We start from the raw sequence: 25,966 nt of genomic DNA, 5'->3' as shown, positions 1-25,966 counted from the left end.
TCTGCACTATACGTATTTTGCGTCATAACACCGTAGAAATTAATGCAGGCATTCTCAGACTAATGTAACCTTTTTCATTCAGAGTAGCAACCCGTTTGTCTTCACATGATATACCACTGCAAGGGATACAAAAACTACAGCCCTTAAAATACTGCCACATACAGCAATTTTCAGTCAATGTCAAGCTACCAAGTTCTTGGTTATTTAAAGAAGACTGATATTGAGTTTCGGAAAACGTTCTATTCTTTATTGTTTGTTATCAAAGTCATGGTTCGTTTGTTTTGAAGTCAGCTAAATTATAATTTTCAAATGACACTTGTACGTACTTTTGAAAGGACTTTCATTTCATTTTCGAATTATTCTTTATTGTAAGTACTTAGAAAATAATGATAAATAATGAACTTAATTACCAAGAATACGACAACTTTTGATATATTATTCAAGATACGTGTATTCAAAGACTACATTAAAATACTTTTATGCTTTTTACCATTTGTTCATGCATTGAGTGTTACAACTATCAGGGACTTCCATTTTAAGAAATATGTCCTATCATTAATATTCAAAGAACGAACGAATATTGTATTCATGTCTTTGTCGATAGTTGATTTTGTTGTTGAAAGAAACTCAATCTTCGACAGGCACTGATTAGATGAAATAAAAATGGCCTTGTTTAGAACAAAGTAAATGTCAAACAGTATACATAAAGAAAGGCAATAATTAAATTTACATTTCTTCCTGCATTCTGCTGAAAACGTTCCAGCCGGCTAAAGTGGCAAAAGGAAAGCAAAAATAGCAGCTAAATCTTAGGTCATTTATAGATTCAGTTTCAATAAGGACAGGTTAAAATTATTTATCCACTGAGTGATATAAGTAAAATTTGATTTTTTTTTAAATCAAGAATTTAGCGAGCTGGTTAAAATCACAATTTTACTATCGAGAGAGGAGCAGTATTTGAATTAAAGACTTGATTATAAGAAAATCTGTTACTACAGTAACTGTAGAAATCATATGTGAATAATATACAATTGCGGGAAACATAGCCACTGTCCGGTTGTTATGAAGTCTCTTGCATAAAATCACTCATTGGGAATCGGTAAAATTCAGAATTATTTTTTTAATATTTTTAATATTGAGGTTTGCAGGTTATTTTAATGAATATTTAGAAAAGAAAATTTAGTTGTTTTGTAGCATTTCAGTACGTTTCCAACTCAGTGTTAAATATTTGTAACGCTGTTTAACCTAAAACCAACAAAGCTACAACATTTGTTGTTTAAACTTTCAGATATAATGTGAAATATAAAAAAAAAAGGATAATCATGTATTATTATTTCAACATTTGAACATTACATCTATGTAAATTTATGTCACCTCTGTAGTGCTCTCGTGATATATGAAAATAATCAAGATTAGTTTTTGTCTACACTTGCCCATGTCAAAGTTAAACCATGTTTTGAGATATTATTAACCCGAAGTCATTAGACATTATAGCATAAATGAATATCTTACACATTACTTAAAAGTACTTTTTGTACAAAGATGCAAGCAAGAATAGTATATTTCACCATGATTTACATGGTTATCTAATTAGCTTTAGACAGAAAAAATGGCACTAATATCTCTAAACATTAATCGGCTAGCTAGAGACTTTAGAGTCAAGATATTTCACGATTGACAGAGTCGGTATAATGATCCGTTTTGGTTATTTTTGATAAGTCTTCCGAAGTTTACCATGGAAACAAATTGAACATGCCAAAGAGATATATTCTCCAGTATACAGTGCGCTGACATCCACAGCCAAACTACATTAACTAATTCCAAGAACTATTGTGAAGCCCAGTAGAATACTTTGTTAACCAATAAATGATGCAATATCTAAGGTCAAGAGACTGTGTATTACATGCATTTGTCTCTTTCTTTTAGTTTCTCTAGGGCAGTAAATATATAAAAATATTAAAACAGGCAGCCTAATAAATATGAAGGAAAAAGTTGCAAACAAAGCCACCTCCGATTAAATGTTACTTGTGTTTGCTCTTTGTGATAACTTCATAAAGTTGTATTAATAATTCTCTGTTTACACTTGATTTAAAAAGTAGTCTAGAATGTTAGCTAGACTTCTACGATCAACAGTCAAAATCTCTGTAAAATACAAATGCAAAACTTTTCTTTTTTTCTTTTTGTTCATAATCTTAACCATTCATAATCGATTGTTCTTGTACTCTCTAGTAGAATGTTTTTGTTATGTACATGAATTGTTATTGATGAATTATTCAATTATCCATAGTTATAATAGTGCAAAATTGCATGAAATTCGTAGCTAGAATTGGAAGCCTGGTGAACCCCCTTTTTTTTGGTCCTATAATTTATTTATCGTGCTTTCTATCAAATGTTCAAAAGGAGTAAATAAAGCTCGTTTTGGCTTGTCTGGCAACTTATCCTTTACCCAACAAGGCATCGAAAATACACCATACAAAAGATATGCAGTTAACCAGAATCAAGAAACAATTTCGGTGCTTTTATGGGGATATATCATTTCGAAACATTACTATCTAGGAGTCCTTATTTCTTCGTTTATAAGTTAATTAGAGGAAATTTAATAACGTAAATAGAAAAGTAATGAGGAAGTTGAAAATAAAAACAGAACATAAATCTTCAGAAAGACATTCAGTAGGTCAATAGATTCCAATGAATAAAATCCATCTTCTCAAAATTAATTATAGGAGATACAATTCTTCCCAATAATGGAAATTATTGATAATTTTTTTTTCACTATGAACCATTCGACTGGAAGTCTAACTCGTTTCTGTCCTAATAGAAAAAACACCACCGTGGTAAATTTTATATCAATTAGTTCCACCAAGTCGGAGATGAATGTCTGTATTTGTCTAGACCCATTAATAAAGGGAACCAGTTCAAACGAGCTGACAGTGACTCTACTGGTATTTGAGTGTAAGTAATTTTTATGAGGAACCAAAGAGAAGGTCCAGGCTTCACTTGAAAAAAAAATGTCCGTATTTTGTCTTTTTCAACGCTGAGGACTAACATAGTAAATGATTTTGTGGTAATATTATCCTATTTTTATGTTATTTTTGTTTATTGAAGCAAAGTTTAACAAGTAGACAGATAGACTTCAACTTAATTAAATCACTGATCATCTTCAAAAAGGATTTTTTTTCAATTATAAAACAAGTATCTGAAATTTTCGATGTAATAATAGTCGAAATACTATTTAGTCGAAGTTATTTTGTGGTCAATAAGAAAGTAAGAATATATACTGCAAGGTTTGATGTAGAGCCTTTAGCCACTAAGCCAAAGACCCCAAAAATAATGATGAAAAGTGAATGAATGCGTTAAAATTTTCTGCTATCTAAGAAAAAAGCGATTAGAAAATAGCATGCTAAAATCAATTTTGCAAAGGGTTGAACTGTCACATGTCACCATCACCATCTTTACAATTTTTGTCTTTCTCCAGCCACTGTAAAAGTGGGCCAATTTTTAGAATGCAGTTTCGTATTTCAGAATGCCAAACACAATTATCTCGAAGTCGTAGAAACGAATCACATAGTTTATGAACAGCAAATTAAGAAACTTGTAGCTTCACCAACACGTAAAAAAACATTTGGAATAATGAAAAAAATAGATTAAGTTGTTTTAATTCAACACGTAATACACATCAATCTCATAAAGTAGTTGTATACCATTTACAAAAAGATAGCAGTAATTTATCGAATGTTGATTGTGTAAAAAATTTTGATAATTCACACTGTAAAATAAAGTCGGTATAATTTCGTGATTTTACAATTTTATTTCTTTGTACGTTTTATTAAGGTTATTTCATGTTCTTTGTTGTGTGTATAAAAATTCCCTGTCTGGTATTTTTCCTTGGATGATATTCTTTTGATTTCTGCTCGAATTATGGTTCCTCCTACCCTTTACTTCTCGGGCAAACTCCACAACACGAATATCAATCCGCTGATCTCAAAATGTAAAACGTATGTTAAAAATAGCAGTAAGTTATGGAGAAAATCTATATAATTAATATGACAATCAATTGGTTATGTTAAATAAGCAAAACATTTAACTCCGCACATTTGTTAAATCTGTAGGCGTTCGTCGGTCCTCAAGATCATATTTTGTTATTCACTCACTCTTTCTAATTCTATTACTGACATTGTTTGTCTTTGAATTCATTTTAACATCTAACTTTATAACCCGTAATGAATTTCATTCTTAGTGGTTTCCATGGCAATTGCGTTGTAATTTATTAGAACATGTGTACCAAGCAAGCACTAAATCATACAAGACAAATTCGTTCATAAGCAATTGCTAACCGATTCTTACAAACAATTACACTTTTGTCACATTTTTTTGTTTCTTTATGTTCTTTGTTGTCTTTGTTTTCCGTGTCTGGTCTTTGTCACTGGATTACATTCTTTTGATTTCTGCTATAATCTTGTTTTACTAGATTACTCTTTCCCAACCAAACAAGTGCACGATTTCAATTCAGTTATGTGTATGGCATTGTTACTGGACAAAATATGAAACATGATACTTGTCAACTCATGAAAATTAAAGTCAAATCGGCCAATTCATATGTTCGAAGACTTTATTTTGGAACATGTTCATTTTTGTTATTTTTGTTTGTAAATGTGTTACAAATTGATGTTCGATAGTATCGACTGAGACGAGTTTTATTTTCATTTGAAGTTTTTTATATGGTATTTTGTCTTTCTAATTTTTTTTTCATCAAACTTCTTGGCTTTAGAATTTTTATCCAAATGTTGTCGTATTCGAAGAAAATGCTTCATTAGCTAGGTTTGTGATGTAAACTTAACAATGATTATACACCTTTAGATGTTGTGAGATGCTGATAAGTTTCTGTGAGTTTTTGGTGTACTTTTCAGAGTTCCTCTTTTCTGTTGATAATGCTTCGCAGTCGTCCCTAGACTTTACAGGAATTTTGCTAATTATGTAATGACTGTGTATATCTATTCAAATCATATTATGTTTTTTAAAGAATGTTCCTTTCAGATAATGACATTTTATTACTTTCGAATATGTATGAATATATAATTTATAGATGAAAGCTCTTTGGTGAAGGATGGGATAGGAGTTTTACAATGCCAACAACCATTCCGAAATTCTTCTTTCTCTCAGTCGTTTGTCTACTTTCGTGTCAATCCCATGGTCTTGGAGAATATTTGTCAATTTATCCATGTGATCACTGTCCGTGACGTCTTCGTCAAAGTCACTATCATTGGATGTTTTTGTATGTCTTAGCCAGTTATCATTGATATATTTTCCAATATCTTTCACCTCACAACGACGTTCTGGTTTAGCATCTAGGGATTTCCGAAAGAACCTCATTAAGCGAGGAGTAAATTTGCGCCACTGGGAAGGAATCTTTGTCGTTTTTCGTCGTTGCCATTGAATAAATTCATTATAATATATATCACTGATATCGGCATTTTCCCATGGAAAATTACCAGTCAACATACAAAATAGTAGCACTCCTAAAGCAAACATGTCACCGGAAGAGGAAACACTAATACTTTCATTTCGGACAGCCTCGCAAATTTCAGGAGGAGTATATGGAATGGAACCATTTACCTTCCTAACTATAGTTCCTTCCTTCCGGGACATACCAAAATCCATCAGTTTAACTTTGCTGAAGTCTTTTTCAAACACAAGGATATTTTCTGGCTTGACGTCTCTGTGGACTAGTTGTTTGCTGTGCATGAAGTCTAATGCTGACGATATTTGTTTCATCACAGCCTTACAGTCTTTTTCTGTCATTCCTTCTTGCGGCGTTATGAGATCAAATAAATCACCAAATGGCGCAAATTCTTGGACGAAGACGTAGGAAACTCTTGTTTCAAATGCGACATTGTATGTGTCCACAATACTGGAGTGTGGCGAAAGAAAGTAACTGAGATTAAATTCCCGCTGGAACTCTTTTAATTTAACATGTGATTTTGGTAGGATTTTAAGTGCGATATTAGTTCCAGTCTCCCTACACTTCGCCAAAACAACTTTACCGTATGTTCCTCTGCCAAGTTCTCGAAGAATATCGTAGTGGTCTCGTAGACACAACTGTAGTAGGTTGTCTGGTGTACTCAGTCTCGGAGATTTGGGAATGTTTGGAGTGTTACTCATTTTGCTCTTTACCAGACTGCTTCACATCTGGAAAATTAATAAAGAAAGTCTTACACAAATGGTAAATGAATGAACCATTACACGAATATTGCAAACAGTGGGGCTTTTATTACAATCACAGAAAAGTATTACACCTATGCACGTAATCGCGTAGGTAGATTGAAAGGAAATTTTCATCATTATAAATATTAACGTTTTTTTATTATAACGATCAATACCATACTAAGGTCGGTCAACTTAGATCATTCAATGCCGTTTTCCCCATGTCAACATCTCAAAGAAAATGGAAAAGACAAAGACAAAATATATTTTAATTGATGTAAAAAAATAAAAGAAGCCTATCAGCATCTGTATTTTTGGCGAAATATGCAAACAGTGACTCATTGGAATTTTCGTGTCCTTGTTTTAAATAAACTAGTACTTCATTTTTGATTGACCTGTAATGTCCAGATAAATCTGGGCAAAAATGCAAACTACATGATCAAACAACGCTGAGGTAATTTTTTTAAATCAAGCTTTTGACATTGAACTGTATTTATGACGCAATTACAAAATGAGTTGATGCTAACCACACTGACGTCAATAAAGACTCGCACTGATCCGTAATTACTGCACCACAATCAATAAATCCATAGAATATAATGGCCACATGATGAATCTTATCTGAAATCGCTAGCTCTATTCTACTATTTACTTCGACCGATTTATCTTTTCCAAAAATATCTGGGTTTTTTTTCTATTTTGTAACTAGTGTTATGATTTCTTCATAGCTATCTTGTGCAGCGGTTATGTAAACAATTGAGCTTGTAGCTATATCTTATGAGAATTCTAATGAAGAAAGATAACATGCAACAAGTAGTAAATGCCATGGTAGACAAACTCAGTGTTTGTTTACTTTTCAATATGGATGTATACCCTTGAGGTCATATCTATCCTAAATTAACAAAACAAAAAAATCAAAATTATCAGTACTATACAAATAGAATTAGCTAACTATAAAATGATCTTGTACTATTATTTGCAGCCTCACGTGTATTGTGCAGATTTGTAATTAACAAATAGTACAAAATAACTATAATATCAGAAAAGCATCAAGTAATGATTTTTACATCTTATAGTTCTCCACTCTACACATGCTGTTTTCGTTAACATTTTATTTATTCTGATTCTTATTTCTACTTTATTCCAAGTTATATCATAATGAAGCCCTTACATCTGACATGATTTTGGATGACGTAATAAAGTATCAATATTATTGTACCTCTGGTACTGTTTTATTCGACTGCAAAGATTGGACAGATTGCGTATTACAGTCTATAGTCTTTACAAATATCAACATTCATTTGTTAACGGAAACTTATTGATAACCTTATCAAAATATATCAACTATTCGAAGCTGTACTGTACTTAGTTCACAAGGACGTCCTATATTTGTAGATATTTTAAAACATGCGTGATTATTTGAAGGACAGCGTGTGTCATAGGACGTCTCCCGTTTGTAATCAAGAAGTGATTGTTTGAATCACAGCGTGTCATAACATGTCTCCCGTTTGTAGTCAAGAAGTGGTTATTTGAATCACAGCGTGTCATAACATGCCTCCCGTTTGTAGTAAAGAAGTGATTATTTAAGTACAGCGTGTGTTATAGGACGTTTCCCCTATGTCGAGACATCACCCATAACTCCGTCCCTAAGTGCAAAACTTTAATTCATATCATTAATGTACAACTAGTAGTATAGTAATGGTAATAGTAATCCAATTGTTTTCTGATGTACGATTTAAACATAAACAAAAATAAAAATAGAAACAAAAGACAAAACAAAACAAAACGAAAGAGTATATATGATTTACAATTAAGGAAGTTATGTCAAACCAAGTTTTGTATTTTGTGGAGTTCTGTCATCAAAACCATGAGGTCACCTAAGGTATAGCTGTGCTATGTAAACGAATGTATTATGAAACCTTGCGGCCGACCATATTTGATTTTTTACATAAAAGAATCCTTTACCCTTTTCCCGCTTTTTATGCACATTAAAATGATCCCACATGTGTTTCCATTCTGTCAACACTACATAAACTCTTTACGTAAATGAAGAATAATTGAGAAATAAAAATGCCATATATAGTAATATTCCAGAGGAAGTTGCTTGAAGCTCCAGAATTACTAATGAGAACTTAGCCAGTAAAGATAACTGTATAACGCAAGTTCCATCCTATATTAGTCCACTGTTGACTACCAATTACTCCTAGAACCGATAATTTGCCTTCATAATCGGTTTTACGTGATGCAAATCATTACATCCCATTACGCATCTTTCTGTGTGTAGATATTGCAGTGTTCAAAAGTCCCTATACAGATTTTTTATGAAAATATAAAAATACAAATAAATCGTGCCGGGATTCTTGTCCGTTTTAAAAAAAATATATTCATAGTGTCATTAATTAGACTATTGTTAGCGTATATCAAGAAAATAAAGTCCATAGAAAAAAATGCGCACAAAATATTGATACTAGAGAAAAGACTAGTTAGTTGCTGTACAATATACCAAGACTTAAGGATGGATCAGGAAACGTAAAACAGAACAAAAATGGTCTGGTATTAAAAAGAAATCTCTAAGCTCTCTAAGGAACATTTGTTTTTGGTGCATATTCAATGCGTTCCATTTTTATTTTTGCTTCAAAGAAATCTTCTATTTATTGCAACTTCATCTTCCCCTTTTTAAAGATTTCTCTTACATTTCTTTACAATGTAACTAAGCCGGAGGTGGCAGTTAAATTCACTTAATATTCTGCATTATCTTACAAGATATTATTAAATAGGCTATTTCTAAAGGGCTAGCAGGCAGTAATGCAATATTGCAATATACTTGTTTTACTTAAGAATTTGAAATAATAATATATGGAAACATGAAACCCGTCTAGCAACGCTAAACGACAGAACTTTATATGAACAACTCAAAGATGTATTCACATTTTTTTGTCAAATGTCCTCGGTATTGTTTTTATTCTAAACAATTTTACTATGTTACAAGCCAAGGTGTAAAAGAAACAATATTTTAAGTCAATTTTCAAGTTTTATGTTTAAGGTAAAAACAATTCATACTATGTTTATATCATTAGTAATGTAGGATTGATTTGATCAGAATTCAACACAACAGCATACACTTTAACTTATTAAGTGACAAATAAGAATTATGAATTAAATGATGATAGTTTTCACATTAAAATGTAAAGAACCTTACCTTCTATATATACTAGAATATTCAAATTATATCGTGAAATAAATAATGATAAAACCAAATACTAACTACGCCACTTCGAGCAATTATCCTAACATGGTTATCAAAGAAATATTTCAATCAACCTGTTCACCGCATCAGTTCTACTAATGAAGTGATTTTAGTAATAGAGAAGCTGACTGTATAAGGCAATATTCATCCTACTTGTCAATTGATGACATATTACTACAAGGAACCGATAATATTCCTTCTTCATAAGCAGTTTAACAATGTGTCAATCATTTTGGTGATTATTGTTTTTATGTTATGTATACATGTAATAGTTGAAACATTGATCCTTTTTAATGTTAATTGGAAGCAGTGTCATTGGCATTATAGTTCTGTCAATTCACCAACTTTACAACAACTAAAACCACATTCCATTTAGCAGTTTCAAATAACTTAAATGAACATAAATCTAGTCATAAGTATAATGTTATCATGATTCAAGTACTAGTAGTACAATAATATGTAGTCAAAGTGGTTGAAATTTTCTAAATTCACTGTTTGATTCTTACTGAAATTAGAAATATATATTAAAGTAACGTTTTTTTGCTTTTTTTTTATAAACACCTTGATACAACATTGCACGATATCGTCAGAATCTCTGAAAATTAATACCAACACTTGGCGTCATGTATACATGTAGCTACTCGTTCACCTTTTTAAATGTTAACTGAAAGTGCGGACCAATCGGCGTTAATGACGTCATATTACCAAGCTTGTTTATATAAAATATAAGAAAATCAACCAGGAAGCTTGTTTCACAACAAATTAAATTATTTTGTTTTGGAAAATTCAACTCGTAGAGTGGGAGTCAATCGACGTTAATAACGTCACAGTACCAAAATAGGTTATACAAAATAACCAGGTTCGATCGAAAAGAATCAGGCAACCAGAAGGCTTGTTACGAATCATATAAAATCATTCGGGAATGATACTAATTTGACGTTAAAAAAGTAAAATATCTACTAAATTGTCACTAGCATGCTGATAATCAAATGCTCGTCAACTCGATTCATATCAAACAATAACATACCTGCAGAGTAATTTAAGCTGAAAATGGTACGAGATGTAGTCCTAATGAAGGTAGATTATTACCACGAGCAATAACTTCCTGGCCATGATGCGGACGACGACGGCCTACTTTAACATTGATACGATAGAAAGTCGATTGCATATTGTTATATTCTGTATGGGCTAATAGGTTTATTAGAAAAAATACTTTATGTTAAACCTGATGTTACAATACGGCAGCTTGTGTTTGTGAGAAGAAATTATTGAAAAATGGATGAAAGATTTTTCTTTAAATGTCAGAGTGTTAATTTGGTTTATGTTATATCATGTGCAGAGATTGAAGGGAATTATTTTATCTTTTACCCGAAAATCGTTATTAGGACTGAAAATAATGATAAAATGATTAGAATTCTAATCTGACATTTAATTAAAGCTAATAACGATAAAGGATGGAATCTTTTCATGTTATATTGCAGAAGATTGCAATGAATAATGTGAGAATTACAAATGATTATTGTATAAAAGAGCTATCCCATCACTCGAAGAGAAAACATATCTGCAGTGAATTTAATAACAAACTATTTGCAAAATTCTTCAATACAAACGTTCTTTAAGTCAAACATGCAATACTTTTTTTTCCAATAGGGGATGGTGCAACTGTTAAAAAAGCATGATAAGCACTGGAGGAAATGATCTTAAAATCAATCGTTTTTGTTAACATCATCCTAATACTATTTAAAAGTATTATTAAACTTTTTTTTAATGAAGAATGGTTTCTGCCTCCAAATATTTGACTTTATACCCAGAAGAAACAAATAGGTAGTATATATTTTAATTTAGATTTTAACTTTGACTGAGTAAAAATGATAAAAGTCAATGGTTATAATACATCTTACTTGCAGTAGATCAAAATGTGATGAGTTGAGGTTTTCAAAACAACAAAATGTCACCATTAATAACAATTTTTTTTTTTTTAAAAAAAAGGCGTGTTTCAAGTGTCTGTTTTTTTACATTGCTTCTATGTCTGGGTAAATACTTGTGGAATTTCAATATTACTACCTTAGTTATGCACAAAATCATCTTTAAGGAATGACATTGGCTGATTGATATTTCATTAATCAAAATCACTAATATTTTGCAGACTTTTTATCACTAACAATAAAATGGAATCAATGATGTCACATTCCTAAATTAGAATGAGACATAAAAAATAAGTCCATAAATGTGTTAAAGGCATGCTGAGTTTTAGTTTAGAAACGCCATCAAACCAATCGAGATAAAACCAACCTGCAAATAACATTATCGAACACTTATTCATCGCTCTTATAAGCATTTCTATCCACCTGCTTAATGTTCAGGCATAACTTTTTTTAATGATAATTATTGACGGTATTAGTGGATAATACAAAGATAGGTTAACCAGTTCGTACATTTCGCGTCTGTTTGTTTGTTTGTTTGCTACTTCTCTCATAATTAAAAAAAAATAAGCCAAACTTAAAATATTTTTTTTATGATTGGTACATTATGTCATTTTGAACCTCCTTTGTATTGGGCATATTTTTGCACAACAGGAGCACAAATTAGTCAGCATTATCATTTCTCTTGTTGACAATGTTATAATCTTTCATGACTAACTAAGAATTCTCACCACCATTTAAAAATTACTTTTTGTAATCATTTGGAACATTTTTTGCCTTTTGTCACAAAATCGAACTCAGGTTATATATATATATATATATATGTGGCTGTATTTGTATACTGGTACAGATCCTATATTGTCTTACTCGATACCATCATCTATTCAGTTACATCATGTGTTAATGTTCACGCTCTAGATTTACTTACGAGGTAGTATCACTCGGTTAACGAAAGCTATATTTTATAGCCTAGTTGGCCCAGTGGTCTAGAGCGTTTTGGACTTAGTACGGTGTTGCCGTAGATGTCAGAGAAGAGAAGGGGTTCGAATAACGCTGAGGGAGCGACCAAATTTGCATCGAAAATATGCAACTTCGCATCGCTTCTAAAGTAGGGATGTAGTTTAGACTTGGTTATATACATATATATGTTTTCCCTTTTAGCTCATCCCCTGTCTGATATGTAACAAGACTGATACATAATGATTTAAGTTATGACATATATGGCTTCAGACAACCAAAACGGAAAATCAAAGAAAACGACTTTGTTTATCTTGTGCTGAAAATAAGATTCTCCATCCGTTATTATCTTCACTTATATTGCTTCTAGACGATATCTATGGTAATAAATCACTTCCTCCGCCTAAATACTTTCATTTATCAAAAATAGAACTTGCTACCAAATTGTACGGAAATATGACATATTCGTGCTGAACAAACACTTTCTTTCGAACATTTCTGAAATCGGAAATGCAATTCTTAGTCAATGAAATGAAGCCAAACCTATCAATTGTTTGATATAACAATAGGACTAGGTTTAACCGCATCATATGACTATTATATTTTTAGACAAAACACAATTTACAATATAGCAACCTAATGAATAAAAAATACACACGATCATAAAAGCAATTTAACAATTCAAAATTATTTCCAAAAAATAGCTCTGTTCTTTTAAGATAATGTTTTAAGACAAAATTTCCCAGTCAAATTATACCGCGAAAGGAAACCAATGACACAGAAGACATATCTCGACAGATAGTACAAAATTGGGTTTAATCGTGGTTTGCCTTTGGATTACACCAATTATAAAAAAAAAATAAACAAAGCAAAACAAATAAAAACAAAACAAAACAAAACAAAATAAATCAAAACATAAAAAAAACAAAACTAAAATAAAATAAAAAAAACAAAGGGTACACTGAACATGAAGTTGTATAGTCTATGATCAACGGATTTATTTTGGGTCCGGAACAAATACAATACTGATATACTCAGAATGTTACACCTTTCATGCCGAATCTTCGCATTGCTGTTCACAGTGTTATTATTTCAATGGTGAAATAACATTAAAGGTAACTTCAAGCGCTATTAAATTCTGGAAAAAAATTGTCACATTTGATATACATTACGTTATATTGCCATTTATATTACTTTCCTTTCACTTTCCTTACTAATCACAAATGGAAATAATAATAAAAAATGTCATTCAGGACGTTTACAGTCGTCCCATGGAATAGAACTAATAACGACAAAATTCTAGAATTAAAACTGGAACTTGTTGCATATATCTGCCACTGACTAAAATCTAAAATAAAACTAACATGTCAATTGCTTGTACAACAATTGAAAGGTCTTTCCCTTAAAAGCTTTTTCTTTATTAAGTGCACATTAAGACCATTTGATTGATAAATAACAAACTAATTTTCACATCAACTTTTTTCCTTTTTGCACTTAGTGACTTTGGTCAAATGCAGTTGATGTTTTCATAATAATTATAAAGTAATGTACACATGATGACGTTTAATTTAATATACCACAAACCCTGCTTTCTATGAACTTGAACATTTTGCACGTATTAACCCAAATCAGATTTTTTGGCATTAAAACAGAATTCATATTCAAATACGATTTTTCATTTGATATGCGACAACCTTGATATATATTGTGCAATCAATGACCCCGCCCAACCCATTTTCCAGTTTTAAAACATGGATGTTTGGGACATAAACCTTCCATTTGATATTCAAAACCTCATGTTCAAGTAACTATCGTTTTCTGCATTTATAGACCTTACCTTTCACCCATGTATGAAATATCGGGGTTCAAACTTTCAATTTTGAAACGTTCTCATTCAGACCTTCAAAATGATATATCAAATATTCATCCTCGACGAAGTTAAAAATAAAGCAAAATCATATCTATGAATAGGTATTGATAGAGTACACAAAATCATTTAAAAATATGAAAATTTCAAGTTATTGTTGACTTTTTTTAGATATTGGTCCTCGGTATTGTGTCAAACAATTGTACTTGAGCAGATCTTTCATTCTTTGTAAAGATCATTTGTGTATCTGTTGTGGATTTTGAAATCTATACCCCGCGATTAAATACTAAAACTTCAATAGATTCGGAATAAGACAATGTTTCTCAAATCTGATAACTGTGTGATAATTTGAAGAACATTCACAACACCTTGAAAGAAATTTGGCCAATTTTAGAGCACATTTTGGGCACAATGAATAATTATAATATGATGCAATAATAAACTCCAGAACTGAAGTTGTGGAGACATGGGACTACCACCATATACCTTAGGATCACTTGATCTTGAAAAAAAAAACCTCCAAGGTAAAGGTCATACAATCATTTCAAGTTCACAAACCTGATCATGTGAAAAAAATTAATTGTCATTACTTTTGAACAGACGGTAGGACTGATGTAAACAAAATGAAGAGCTCGTCGAGAGGGTAATTTTATACGCTGCATGTATGCACTAATCTCTTATAATTTTCTTAATATCAAGGTCAGAAATTTGTAGTGAGAATGCTTTTTAGCCGTGTGACTTTTGACCTTGCTTGCAAATGGAAGGTCATATGGACCGAAGATTATTGATGAAGTTCCCAAGTCTCTACCATTTCTGGTTCTCAAAATATTAATTTTCAAACTTAAGTGTGATATTTCAAAGAGTAATCAAGGGAACTTGGATTCTAAGGGAAATTAAAAGAATGTAATCCAGGGACAAAGACCAGATATGGAAAACAGAAAAACACAACAAAGAACATAAAATAACCAAAATGATACGTACAAAGTAACAGAAGCAAATGAGCAACTCTAACTCCACTAAAAACTTGTAGCATGGACCGGGTGCACCGGTAGGGTAAGCGTCCTCTGTATTTCTAGAAACACCCGCCGAGTTGCTCATACAAGGTCAATTCCGAGGTAGACTAAAGAGGAAAAGGAAAACTAAGACACGTTGAACAAGTCAGTTTTCATGGTGCAAATGAATACACCGTATCGATCCACGAGCACATGATGACGACCATAAAACTTCTGTAGTGATGACTTCAATCTTGTAGCAACATAATCATGTACCAGGAGCCTTATTGTAAGGTCCAGCGCAATACAAATAATCTGCGAAGTTACGGTAATATGGTAGTTGTGAAATAACGTATGAATTGTGATATGAAAATTCCATGCGTAGGTGTTGAAGGGATGTTGCCACAGATGAAAGGAAAGTTGGCAATACGGAAGGAAAAAGCATCGCGTTCGTTGCATAGTCATTATTTTGCAGGATAGAAATGAATTCTATGTTTCTATTGTGATGGAAAGACTAATGACTTCGAAATAATAGTTAAACGTTACATGTCTGAACACAAGAATCATAGCGAAATAAAATACAGAATAGTTAGCTTTAAGTTATTAAATGTGAAAATTCAGTACCAAACAAAGACATATATTGAAAAAAAACGTGCTAACTGTCTTATAGGTGCAACACAATGAAGGGACGTTTTGCAGGTCTATATGGCACAGTCCGAAAATTCAAAGTTCATTGAATGTATATACGCTGCATATGCCCAAAGTGAACACTTAAATAGTACATGTATACACAAAATGTATTTGTATAATGTATCCCCTTCGTGTTGAAAAGAATAATTTCTATTTCATTATGAACATCCTCCGCTTAGCTTCATATCAGTGGTGCCTTTTAAACTGGACTTATCAAAAACGTCAAAAAGTCTGTAATTCAGACTAATTAGGGGAGGGGTCAAAGATCAATTGACCCCAATACACTTTCATAAATAATTTAACTGAAATCATTTATTGTAGGTATTAGGAAATAAGTAGTATGTAAAGGTCATATGTATAAAATTTCATAAATGTGAAAAAGTACATTTTTCCGACAAAAGTTCACTATTTAATCGCAGAGCAAAAATAAATTGCCCCTAAAAATGGTGGCATTTTAGTGCATTTTTAATGATTAAGAGATAGTACGATACCGTAGAATATTACAATGTATATTTAAATATTCTTTACTGAATGACAAATAAAATACACACAACGTTCTAGGTTCGATCTGCAACATGAGCTTTACAAAATGCGTTTGAAGTTACAAATTTTCACATATCTTAACTACTAATCATATTAAAATTGGCGCCGTGCAAGTCCGGGTGTTAAAAGAATAGGCCTGCAGCAGCGCTAAGCTTGTCGTATAAGGCGACTAAATAGTGCTCAGAAACCTAGCCGGGGGCTAGGCGCTCTGCCCATGTGTGCCCCGGGTGGTGGGATGGGGTACCCCTGGCGTGTTACATGCTGGGGTTGTCAGGCTATGATACGGAAAACCTGACCGCAAACCATAGTGGTGCACCGTGTTGGGAAAGATGCCACGTTCCTCGCACGTTAAAGAACCCTGCTGTGGTATTCGATAGGAGTAGGAACCTTTGCGCTCCGCCACAGGAGGCTAAATTGCCCGACCTTACCCATTCCCCCCCTTTCCAGTGGCAATCAAAATTTGTCGACCCTATTATCCTTTTGACCCATTCTTTTTTTTTTTTTTTTCATTTCATGTTCATTTTATCATCCATTTCATGTTCATCGTCTGAATATAGCTGAAATATTGCTGCTCGGACGTTAAACCCCAACAAACAAACATACTAAAATTGTAAAATTCGAAATCACTTTCCGGACAACCTGTTCTGTTTCCGAACTATTGGTACAACAGAAAAGCCTGAATATCATCCAAAGTAACTTATTTTTTGACATGATAAATATTTTTAAGTGCTTTTTAAGCAGATAGAAAAAAAGTTTGACATATTTTTTCCTCTTATCTAATAATCGAGCGATCAACAATGTTCGTTTTGAGGAAATTGGAATGAAGAACATTATATTCATAGTCAAGACAAAGCACCAAAAACACAAAAATAGTCATAAGATTAACATATATAAATTTAAAGAATTAATTAGCAAGCCAGGCTTGATAAAAAAAACGGGGTGTTTGGACCAGGTTCATTGGTAAGACATTAATTTTAACGCCTTTTCTCTGTTTTTCCTTAAGCTCCCGTCGATCTGTTCTTATTTAAATGATGTCATTCCGATTTAAACGAAGGGGGAAACTCTGGTATTGCTTGAAAGTAATCTGCTACAACTGCTTTGTATATGTATGTTCACGCCGCAAAAAAAGGTAAGTTTATAACAAGTTATAGACAGTAGATATAGCAAACGATAGATTACATCCCCTGTTTTAAACGTCTTAATCAGAGCCCTTCTCTTTTTTGAATATTCTGGATCCGCCCCTGGCCTGGACAATGATGTTTCCTTTGAACTAATATTCTATAACAACTATGTTACCATTGTGTCCTATTCATACGGCTACTAAAACTGGAGTCTTCTTGAGAGGTAAAAAAAAATCTTAACAGTTTTTATTGCGTCTGAACTTCTTTCTTCATTTTGCATTAGAATTTTTACAAGGAATCTGGTTTGTTTTTATCAACTCGTTTAGTATAATCCGTTCAGAACAGCGGCGGATCCAGAGGGGTGCATGGGATTCGCACTCCTCTTCTTATTGGAAAATTTATCATTTTCATGTGTAAAATTGAAAAAAATCGGTAATAAATACTAGCACACATACCCTTTTTTGAGGACCCCCGGCTGGTACCCTTCTTTTCACAATGTGGATCCGCCACTGAAGAGGATACTGCTTTACAAGCCTGGCGCATAGCTAAACATCATAAGGCATAAATATTGTGACAACATGCATATACATGTTTGCATATGCTTCCATGCAAAGTTCAAAGTTCAAAGTTCACAGTTTTTGTATTGTCAAATTTATGATGAAATCCAGCCTTATCATGAACCCACGAGTCGCATTTTTTGTTTGAGAATTCCTGATTCATGATTAAATCTTTAACGTTTTATTTGAAGTCCAAGCATATAAAGACAATTGCAACAAAAAGAATATGTATGAATTTTGTATGTACAAAAATAAATCTCAAAACATTAAGTCTTCTCACCAAAACGTAAGGTAGACTCGATACTTTACATGTGTCTGTTCATAAATAGGTTACAGACCACCAATTCAACCAATGAGCATTTGGAACGTACGCAAAAATAGTCCTACGTAGAAATTACCCCTGTTCCTCATAGTGCTGTGAAAAAAGTTCTCATCTTATTTAAAAAATTTAAACAGTTTCTGAAAGGAAAAACATTTCTGTACATTTTATAGGTGCATTTTGCTTCTTGTGATGTGAAGCCTAATCTCCATAATGATTTTTAAATATACCCCTATCTTGTGAAAACACTGGGATTTCCCATGCTATTTATAGACCCTTCACTTCCGGTGACCAGTACTGCACTGCAAGTCTGCTAACCCCACATGCCATTCTGAGGATTGTGAGCTGACATATGTAGAATCATGCTGATATATAGTCCTCTGCAGGTTAAAGTTAAGGTAAAGTCCAGAGAAGCCATTGAATATTGTGAAATTAGCATAGAAGCCTATGGAAAGTGGAATTAGTGGTTTTTAGCCTAAAACAGTCCGGAAACTAGACAAATTGTTCGGAAATGATTCCGTGTTATACAATTTTAGTACAATTAGTAGTTTAAGTATGCGAAAATTTGCAACTTCAAACTCATTTTGCAAAGCCCATGTTGCAGATCGAATCGAGAATGTTGTGTTTATTTTATTTGTTATTCAATGAAGAATATTTAGATATATACTGTAATATTCTATGGTGTCTTACTATCCCTTAATCATTGAAAATGCATTACAATGCAACCAATTTTAGAGACATTTTTTGTTCCGTGATCAAATTGTCAACTTTTGTCGAAAAAAGTTCTTTTTCACATTTTTTGAAATTCTATACATGTGATTTTCACATGTTATTTGTTTTCCGATACCTACAATGAACGTTTTCACTTAAATCACTTACATGTATTGTATTGGGGTCGATTGATCTTTGACCCCTCCTCTAATTAATGCAAAATACAGAAAACTTTACAACTTTTCAGTTAGAAAAGAATGATATTCAAAAACTACATTGATTTATCTTTCCATTGACATATGATATAGTCGTAGCCCCATTAAAGTTAGAAAAATCCTTAGCTGTCCGCAGCACTAAAATACTACCTATGGGCTAAATACCACAAACATTAACAAAAAGTTACATGTTTAATGTATTTTTTTTTTGTAACTTATTTTGATCCGTACCAGCTTGATTCAGAAAAGGGAGTTCGTGAGTTGGAGTCGTCTTTTCGCTGGAAAATTTTGTGCAAGTCGTGGAACAAATGATAGCCTTTAAACACTCATTTAGAAATTTCTGGATCGGACCCTTTCCTTTTTATAAAGTTTGGATCCGCCATTGTCGTACATTTCAATCTACATACCAATGGTATACGTCCTCCCGAAAGTGAATAGATAACTATAACACGATAAGCAAACTTGAATTATGGGTAAAGGTATTTTTTATAGAAATCTCCGCGTGAATTAAAATAGACCATGCAACACATGCAGGTCAGTTTGATATATTGTAATTCGAAAAAAAAAACACCAATCATAAACATACTTATAAACACATGTATTACACATTTAGGATATTCGTGAAATTAATCGAAAATAATTTTAATTTTAGATTATATATGTTTCGTTAAATGATATGGACTAAAAGAAGTTTCTCAGGTTTAAAATTTTCCCTTACTTATCAGCGAACATGTTTTGTATTGACAATAACATCAACAGAATTATACGACCACTTAATTATAATTCAACCGCTGTAAAAGCAACACCACTTCTTCAATTAGTGTAATGTCCGAACACACAAGAATTATTGCACATGTGTCTTATCAAATTACATCATATATCTAACTATTGAAAGTTTGACATTTACCTTTAAACTGAGAGATGATGCAGCCCATTAATTCATACTTTTCATATTTAATCGAATATAAAAAAAATACTGTTAAGTCACCTCAGATCTATTTTTAACTTGTTTATAATCCTATTTACGATAAGTACCGAAGGAACGGGTTTACCCGGGTGCTTAAACAGACTGTCAGACGAAGAGTATTTGTATGACTTAATTTAGACATAAGCTGTATGCTGTATACCACTTGAGACGGGTACTAATAAGTAAGTATAGCTCGACAAAAAGTTCTGACAGTTACATGTACGTTCTTAACTAGACACATGCGCTGCCAATAGGCTTCGAATATACTGTACATTGTTCTTAGTACAGGTATTGACAGTTACAGAAAAGGTATTTACAATATTAAGTTATGGTGTATTTTTTAAATGAAAAAACAGTTTCACAGTATCATATTTTACAAGCAATTTTATGTATACATTATTGTGATATTTGCGTGCTTCACTGATAAAATACCACAAAGAAGTTTATATCTTGGGGTAATGAAGATCAGGGAAGCTATAGGTAAAATAACTATATTTCTTAGATTAAATTTATACGTAACAAGTGAACGTGTTTTGAGACAAGTTTCTTTTGTATGGCTCTACACAGTCAAGATGAATAACAAATTGGAAGTCAATTGTCATATCAGAAGACTGTCGCAAAGCAATTGAAATCCTGGTCTTTTCCGATTACTTTGCGTTAAACACCTGCCCACACACCAACAATCCTGCTGACGTAGTGCGTCAATTAGAATGATATAATAGTAGATATACCTGGTTATAATTGAAAGCCGATCTAACTATGTTAAATTTGCTAATTCTTTTGTTTTTGCTTTTTGATAAAAGTACTTTTGGTTAATTTAGACTACGATAATTAGTTTTCTGACGAACATTAGTCCTATACAAAAGCAGCCAGTGATACCAATGTATCATTATATACAATAATGCTATATAGTTAAAATATCATTCTGGGTTTTGTGGCTTATGATGCATTATATATGACATCCCTGATCATACCTTTACCTTTTTTACCCAGCCCAGTCGGCCCACAAATACCGAGTAAATGTATCATTAATCTGATAATTTTAGAATCCAAAGAAAAGGTTATTTGATATAATATTTCCACGACCATACCCATTAAGTACATATTACAGCTAATTCAAGCAGTTCTTCCTCCTTACTTCATCTGATCATGATATTAATGCCTAGAACCTTTGGTCTTAAAAAGTGCAAGAAAAATTTCTTTTCTTTTAAAGGAATATTTATCAATTATCATACTACGAAAGAGATACCATGAAGGTCAATTATATCCTTAACTGCCAATTCAAGGATCAAATGGTGCTATTTACTTTTTGGGGTTTTTTAATCTTTCGAGTTCAAAATTTGCATTTACCGCTTATAGTGACCCAGCCTCAGAGTTATTGTTTCGCTCGATTATTTCAGTTGTATTTCGATTATAATTGTCGACACAATAAACAAAACAGGTTACACAATAAAATTGTGCCTTTTAAGATGGCAAATTTTGCAGAATAATGTATACCTCAATATATCATCACTGTTCTCTAAGTTATCTTAGGACAAGATCGTGTCCTAAGACTATCTTATAAGACGTTAGTTCTAAGACTATCTTATAAGACGTTAGTCCTAGCTAAGTCGTGTTCTCGGAGCTCTTTGAACGTAGACCATTTCCATTTTTGTTAGTAAAGAACTAAGAGAAAGTTTCGAGACGCAACTTTAGATAGTCTTAAAATGATCAAAAGTCATTGCGGAGAGTTAAAAAAACGGAGGTCATTATACATAAAAAAAATTAACTACAAATGTACAGAACAGAAATCATTATTTAGCACATTAAAACAAATCGCATTTTCTTGGAAAATACACATTATTTCCTGTACACATGTTTCGAAATGTACGGTTAATTGAAAAACCACAAACTATTTATTTTGTTGGCCAGAAAATGATATTTTGACATTTCGAGAATACAAATCAAGCTTATTGAAATTTGAGGGCAATGGAAGGTAATATGAAACGGATAGTACACGTCGACGGTAACTATAATATGTACCAAGAAGAAGGGACTTTAAAATTACAAGAAGAAAACAGAGCAGTAATGCTTGACACCATCATTTGAGACCTTCCGTGACATCATATGCCAACCGCATCTATATTAGTGTCATAATACCTACTGATATTATATTTTTTGCATCATTTAGAAGCTCCAAAGGCACAATATTTAAGTCACACAAAGGAAAAATTAAAATAGAATTATTTTATTATAGGTACACCATGACTTGTAAAGACTAAAGTATGGAATATTCGACCCACTGAGCAAGTTACGTTAAGGGATAAATGTTCCCAAACTGCTGAGGAAAAATTCGCGATCTCCGCCATTAAATATTCAAGACCATTCTGTAATGCTATTTAAATTATTATTCTCTAAACAGTGTAGTTTTTAATAGGGTAAGGCACATTGAGATAGTTCTAATGCCTTTATTGAAGAAACGTAATAAACTCAAACTTTATCTTTATAAAACAGATACAGTATCCTGGCAAACCAATTCATCATTAACGCTTAAGAAATTAGTTTTCAATGCAATAATATTATTATCATACATGTAAAAGCGTGTAATGGCTGAGGAACTGCACCATCTATTCCTTGTGTTTTTAATGATCATGCAGCATTGTAATTGATATCAATGACGCAGTACCGTAAACTCTGTCAGAGTAGCTTACACCTCTTACAAAAACTAATTAGAATAGACATAGATACAGAGGCGGAAGAGTGCATTTTTTTACCCAGGGCGAGACACGACGTAAATTCTTGTAATTTTTCTTCGTTCGTTGCCAAGTACTATCATAGCTCTAGTTGTTTTTTGTTACCTTGATTTTCTAATTAGAGTACAGTCAGAAGTGTAATGAAGGTGAAGTCATTCAGACTTCACCTTCATTACACTTCTAAGGAAATTGTGACATTTTCTGGGCAAGTATATGATAGGAAAACGTAGGTAAAAAAACCAAACAGCACATTCTCTGAACAAACAGGTATCTTTGAGTCCAAGTTTTATGGAAGAGTAATCAAGGGAACCAAGGTGAAAGTTGCCATTAAGTCAGAACTATCATTTCATGTAATTGTCAATTCTTCCTTTTTATCAGTTGAATCATATTATTACTATTTTCTAAATGATATCAATCATCTTCTCAAAAATAAGGGTTTTTAAAAAAAGAGTCCTTAAGAAGCTGTTCTAGGATTTCCATCAAGAATAGCTCGACCTACACCTGGTAAGGTCCTGCTCCATTTTTCTAAATCTTAATCCGGGCATATATATATATATATATATATCGAAAGAAAATATTTCTATTTCCAGGACTTACAATGTTGAAATACTTAAAAGCTGTTTCAATCTTTCAATCTAGTGAGTGGATTAAAAAAAAGATGGTTACCTATTATGTGGAAATATGGAAGCAATGATTCATTCTAACCAATAATTTGTTTTCCGTTTTTAGAGAAAAAAAAACAAATGCAGTTGACAAAATTCAACCTTCCTATTTCGACACAAACAGCTGCTTGAAACCATCTGTAATAAAAGAAATCTTAAATATCAGTTTAATATAACTTACCAGTATGTTGGAATGTAAAGCCAGATGAAGCACCGGTAACTGTAGGGGAGATAACTGCCAATTCCTTCCACTGATAGTAACTTATTACTTATCATTTACATATCAATGCACCAGAACAATTAGAATGGATGTATATATTTGTACACCTTCAGGACAATCAGATTAAAACCACCATTCTATTTTCCAAGATGGCTTGACATCTATGTAATTGCAATTATCCTGGTAGCAGTAGAAGAAAAATCAATACCGTCTTGGGCTTAAATTATATTTTATAGTGGAATTCTTAGCAGCAACTAATTTAGCCTGCTATCAGTCGTCGCTATCTACATATAGATCTCTGTTGAATTAGATTAAAGACTCTGTGGGCTTCAGTTTATAAGCTAACATTTCCGTAGAGAAATGATATTTTTGGATCCTAAAATAACTATTTTGAAAAACAAGGAGACGGGTTATGTAACGAAAATAGCGATAAAATTTGAACGTTTCGTCTGGAAATACCCGAGCTAAGTGTACTCAGAAATGCAACAAATTTAACGACATGCTTGTATGCTCAAATGATTATGTTCTACTACTATTCCACTTGTATATCAACAATGATCTTCTTCGTCATTTAATGTTACTGTATTAACCAGGAGACAAAATCGATGTTTTGGCGTATTTACAGATATGAGGTATCAATGACATTCGTTGCTGTGTTGATGTATATACTTTTGATATTAGTTGAAGACCACTAAGGTTTAAATTTACGAGTAATTTATGTGTCATACTTTGTCGGTACAATTCTTTTCTGCGCAGCAACCACTTCCGATTTCTTTGCCCATCGTCTCATGCTTAATTTGTGAATGCATCTGTGGTATTCTTCCACGAAAGCACCAGTGTGAAACTATTCGTCTCAAAATGTATGTTCGTGTATATCCGTTTCAAAATACCGAAGAATTGAGAAAAAATACTGTTTGAAAAATGACAGGCAATACATAAACTGAGAACCCAATTATGCATTTTGTTGAGGAGTTCACTAGCCGACAGGAGCCAGGTGGTTGCATTTGCAACTATTTTGTTCAAGTCATTTAAAAAGTTATTTTTTCTCCCGTAATCAATCTAAATAATGTTGTTTCAATGGTTTACACCATGCATTTAGTTCACCATAATTAAACTTTGTTGCGTATGTCAACAAGTAATCAAGGGAACCAAGATTCTATCGGAAATAAAAAGAATGTAATCCAGGAACAAAGACCAGACATGGAAAACAGACGAAAACAACAACGAACACAAAATAACTAAAACATTACATACACAGTAATAAAAGTAAATGAGCAACTCGGACTCCACTAAAAATTGGGAGCATTGACCAGATGCACCGGTAGGGTAACCGTCCTCTGATTTTCTAGAAACACCCACCGAGTTGCTCATAAAAAGTAAAGTCCGGGGTAGACGAAAGAAGAAAGGAAAACTATGACACGTTGAACAAATCAGTTTTCATGTAGCAGGTGGATACACTGTAACGATCCACGAGTTCATGATGACGACCATAAAACTTCTGCAGTGACGACTTCATTCTTGTCGTAACATAACCCTGTTCCAGAACCCTAATTGTAAGAAGTCTAGCAAAATACAAAAAGTCTGCATGGTTACGGCAAGCACTGGCATAACGTATGAGATGTGATATGAAAACTACATACGTAGTTGCTGAAGGAATGTTGCCAACGATGAAAGGAAAGTTGACAGTTCTGAATGAAAAGTCATCACGTTTGTCGTAAACTTTGGTAAATAGTTTTCCTTTATCACCGATCCCTTAGTGTAAGTCATGATATGAGGATTAATGGATAATCTCGCATCTATGGTCTTTGTTATATAAAATAACCCTGAATTTAGTGTAGAAAATGTCTTAAATAACAAACATAATTTGTAAGAACAAGTAAGCTTCTTAGTGATTGTAACACTTCTTTCGTGATGTGAGTGTGCGCGCAGGTGCGAGTTATTATGTGCGTGGCGGGAGTTTGGTGGGGTGGGTAAACATGTTGTTTGTCCCCACAAATGGAAATTCCATATCCCAACTCATTCAATACAAATGCGTATGTTGGAAAA

At 32.6% G+C, this 25,966-nt stretch overlaps 1 protein-coding gene across 2 annotated transcripts; it reads right to left on the bottom strand.

The window, feature by feature from the left end:
• Positions 1 to 5,025: 5,025 nt before the first annotated feature.
• Positions 5,026 to 24,398, bottom strand: LOC148619035 (serine/threonine-protein kinase SBK1-like). 2 transcript variants are annotated; one of them, XM_088578531.1, is made up of 2 exons: positions 23,882 to 24,398; positions 5,026 to 6,183 (listed from the first exon to the last, which is right to left on the bottom strand). In XM_088578531.1, the coding sequence occupies exon 2, from the start codon at positions 6,154 to 6,156 to the stop codon at positions 5,116 to 5,118; it is 1,041 nt and encodes a 346-aa protein (XP_088434657.1). In that variant the 5' UTR covers positions 6,157 to 6,183; positions 23,882 to 24,398; the 3' UTR covers positions 5,026 to 5,115. The 2 variants fall into 2 exon arrangements, with proteins under 2 accessions (XP_088434657.1, XP_088434659.1); XM_088578533.1 differs by lacking the exon at positions 23,882 to 24,398 and adding an exon at positions 10,473 to 10,624.
• Between the last annotated feature and the right edge of the window lie 1,568 nt (positions 24,399 to 25,966).

This window comes from Perna viridis, chromosome 4, assembly GCF_037379345.1.
Source record: "Perna viridis isolate PV_CMFRI_1.1 ecotype Kerala chromosome 4, ASM3737934v1, whole genome shotgun sequence".
Taxonomy (NCBI): domain Eukaryota; kingdom Metazoa; phylum Mollusca; class Bivalvia; order Mytilida; family Mytilidae; genus Perna; species Perna viridis.
This window is presented reverse-complemented; position numbering and strand designations above follow the sequence as displayed.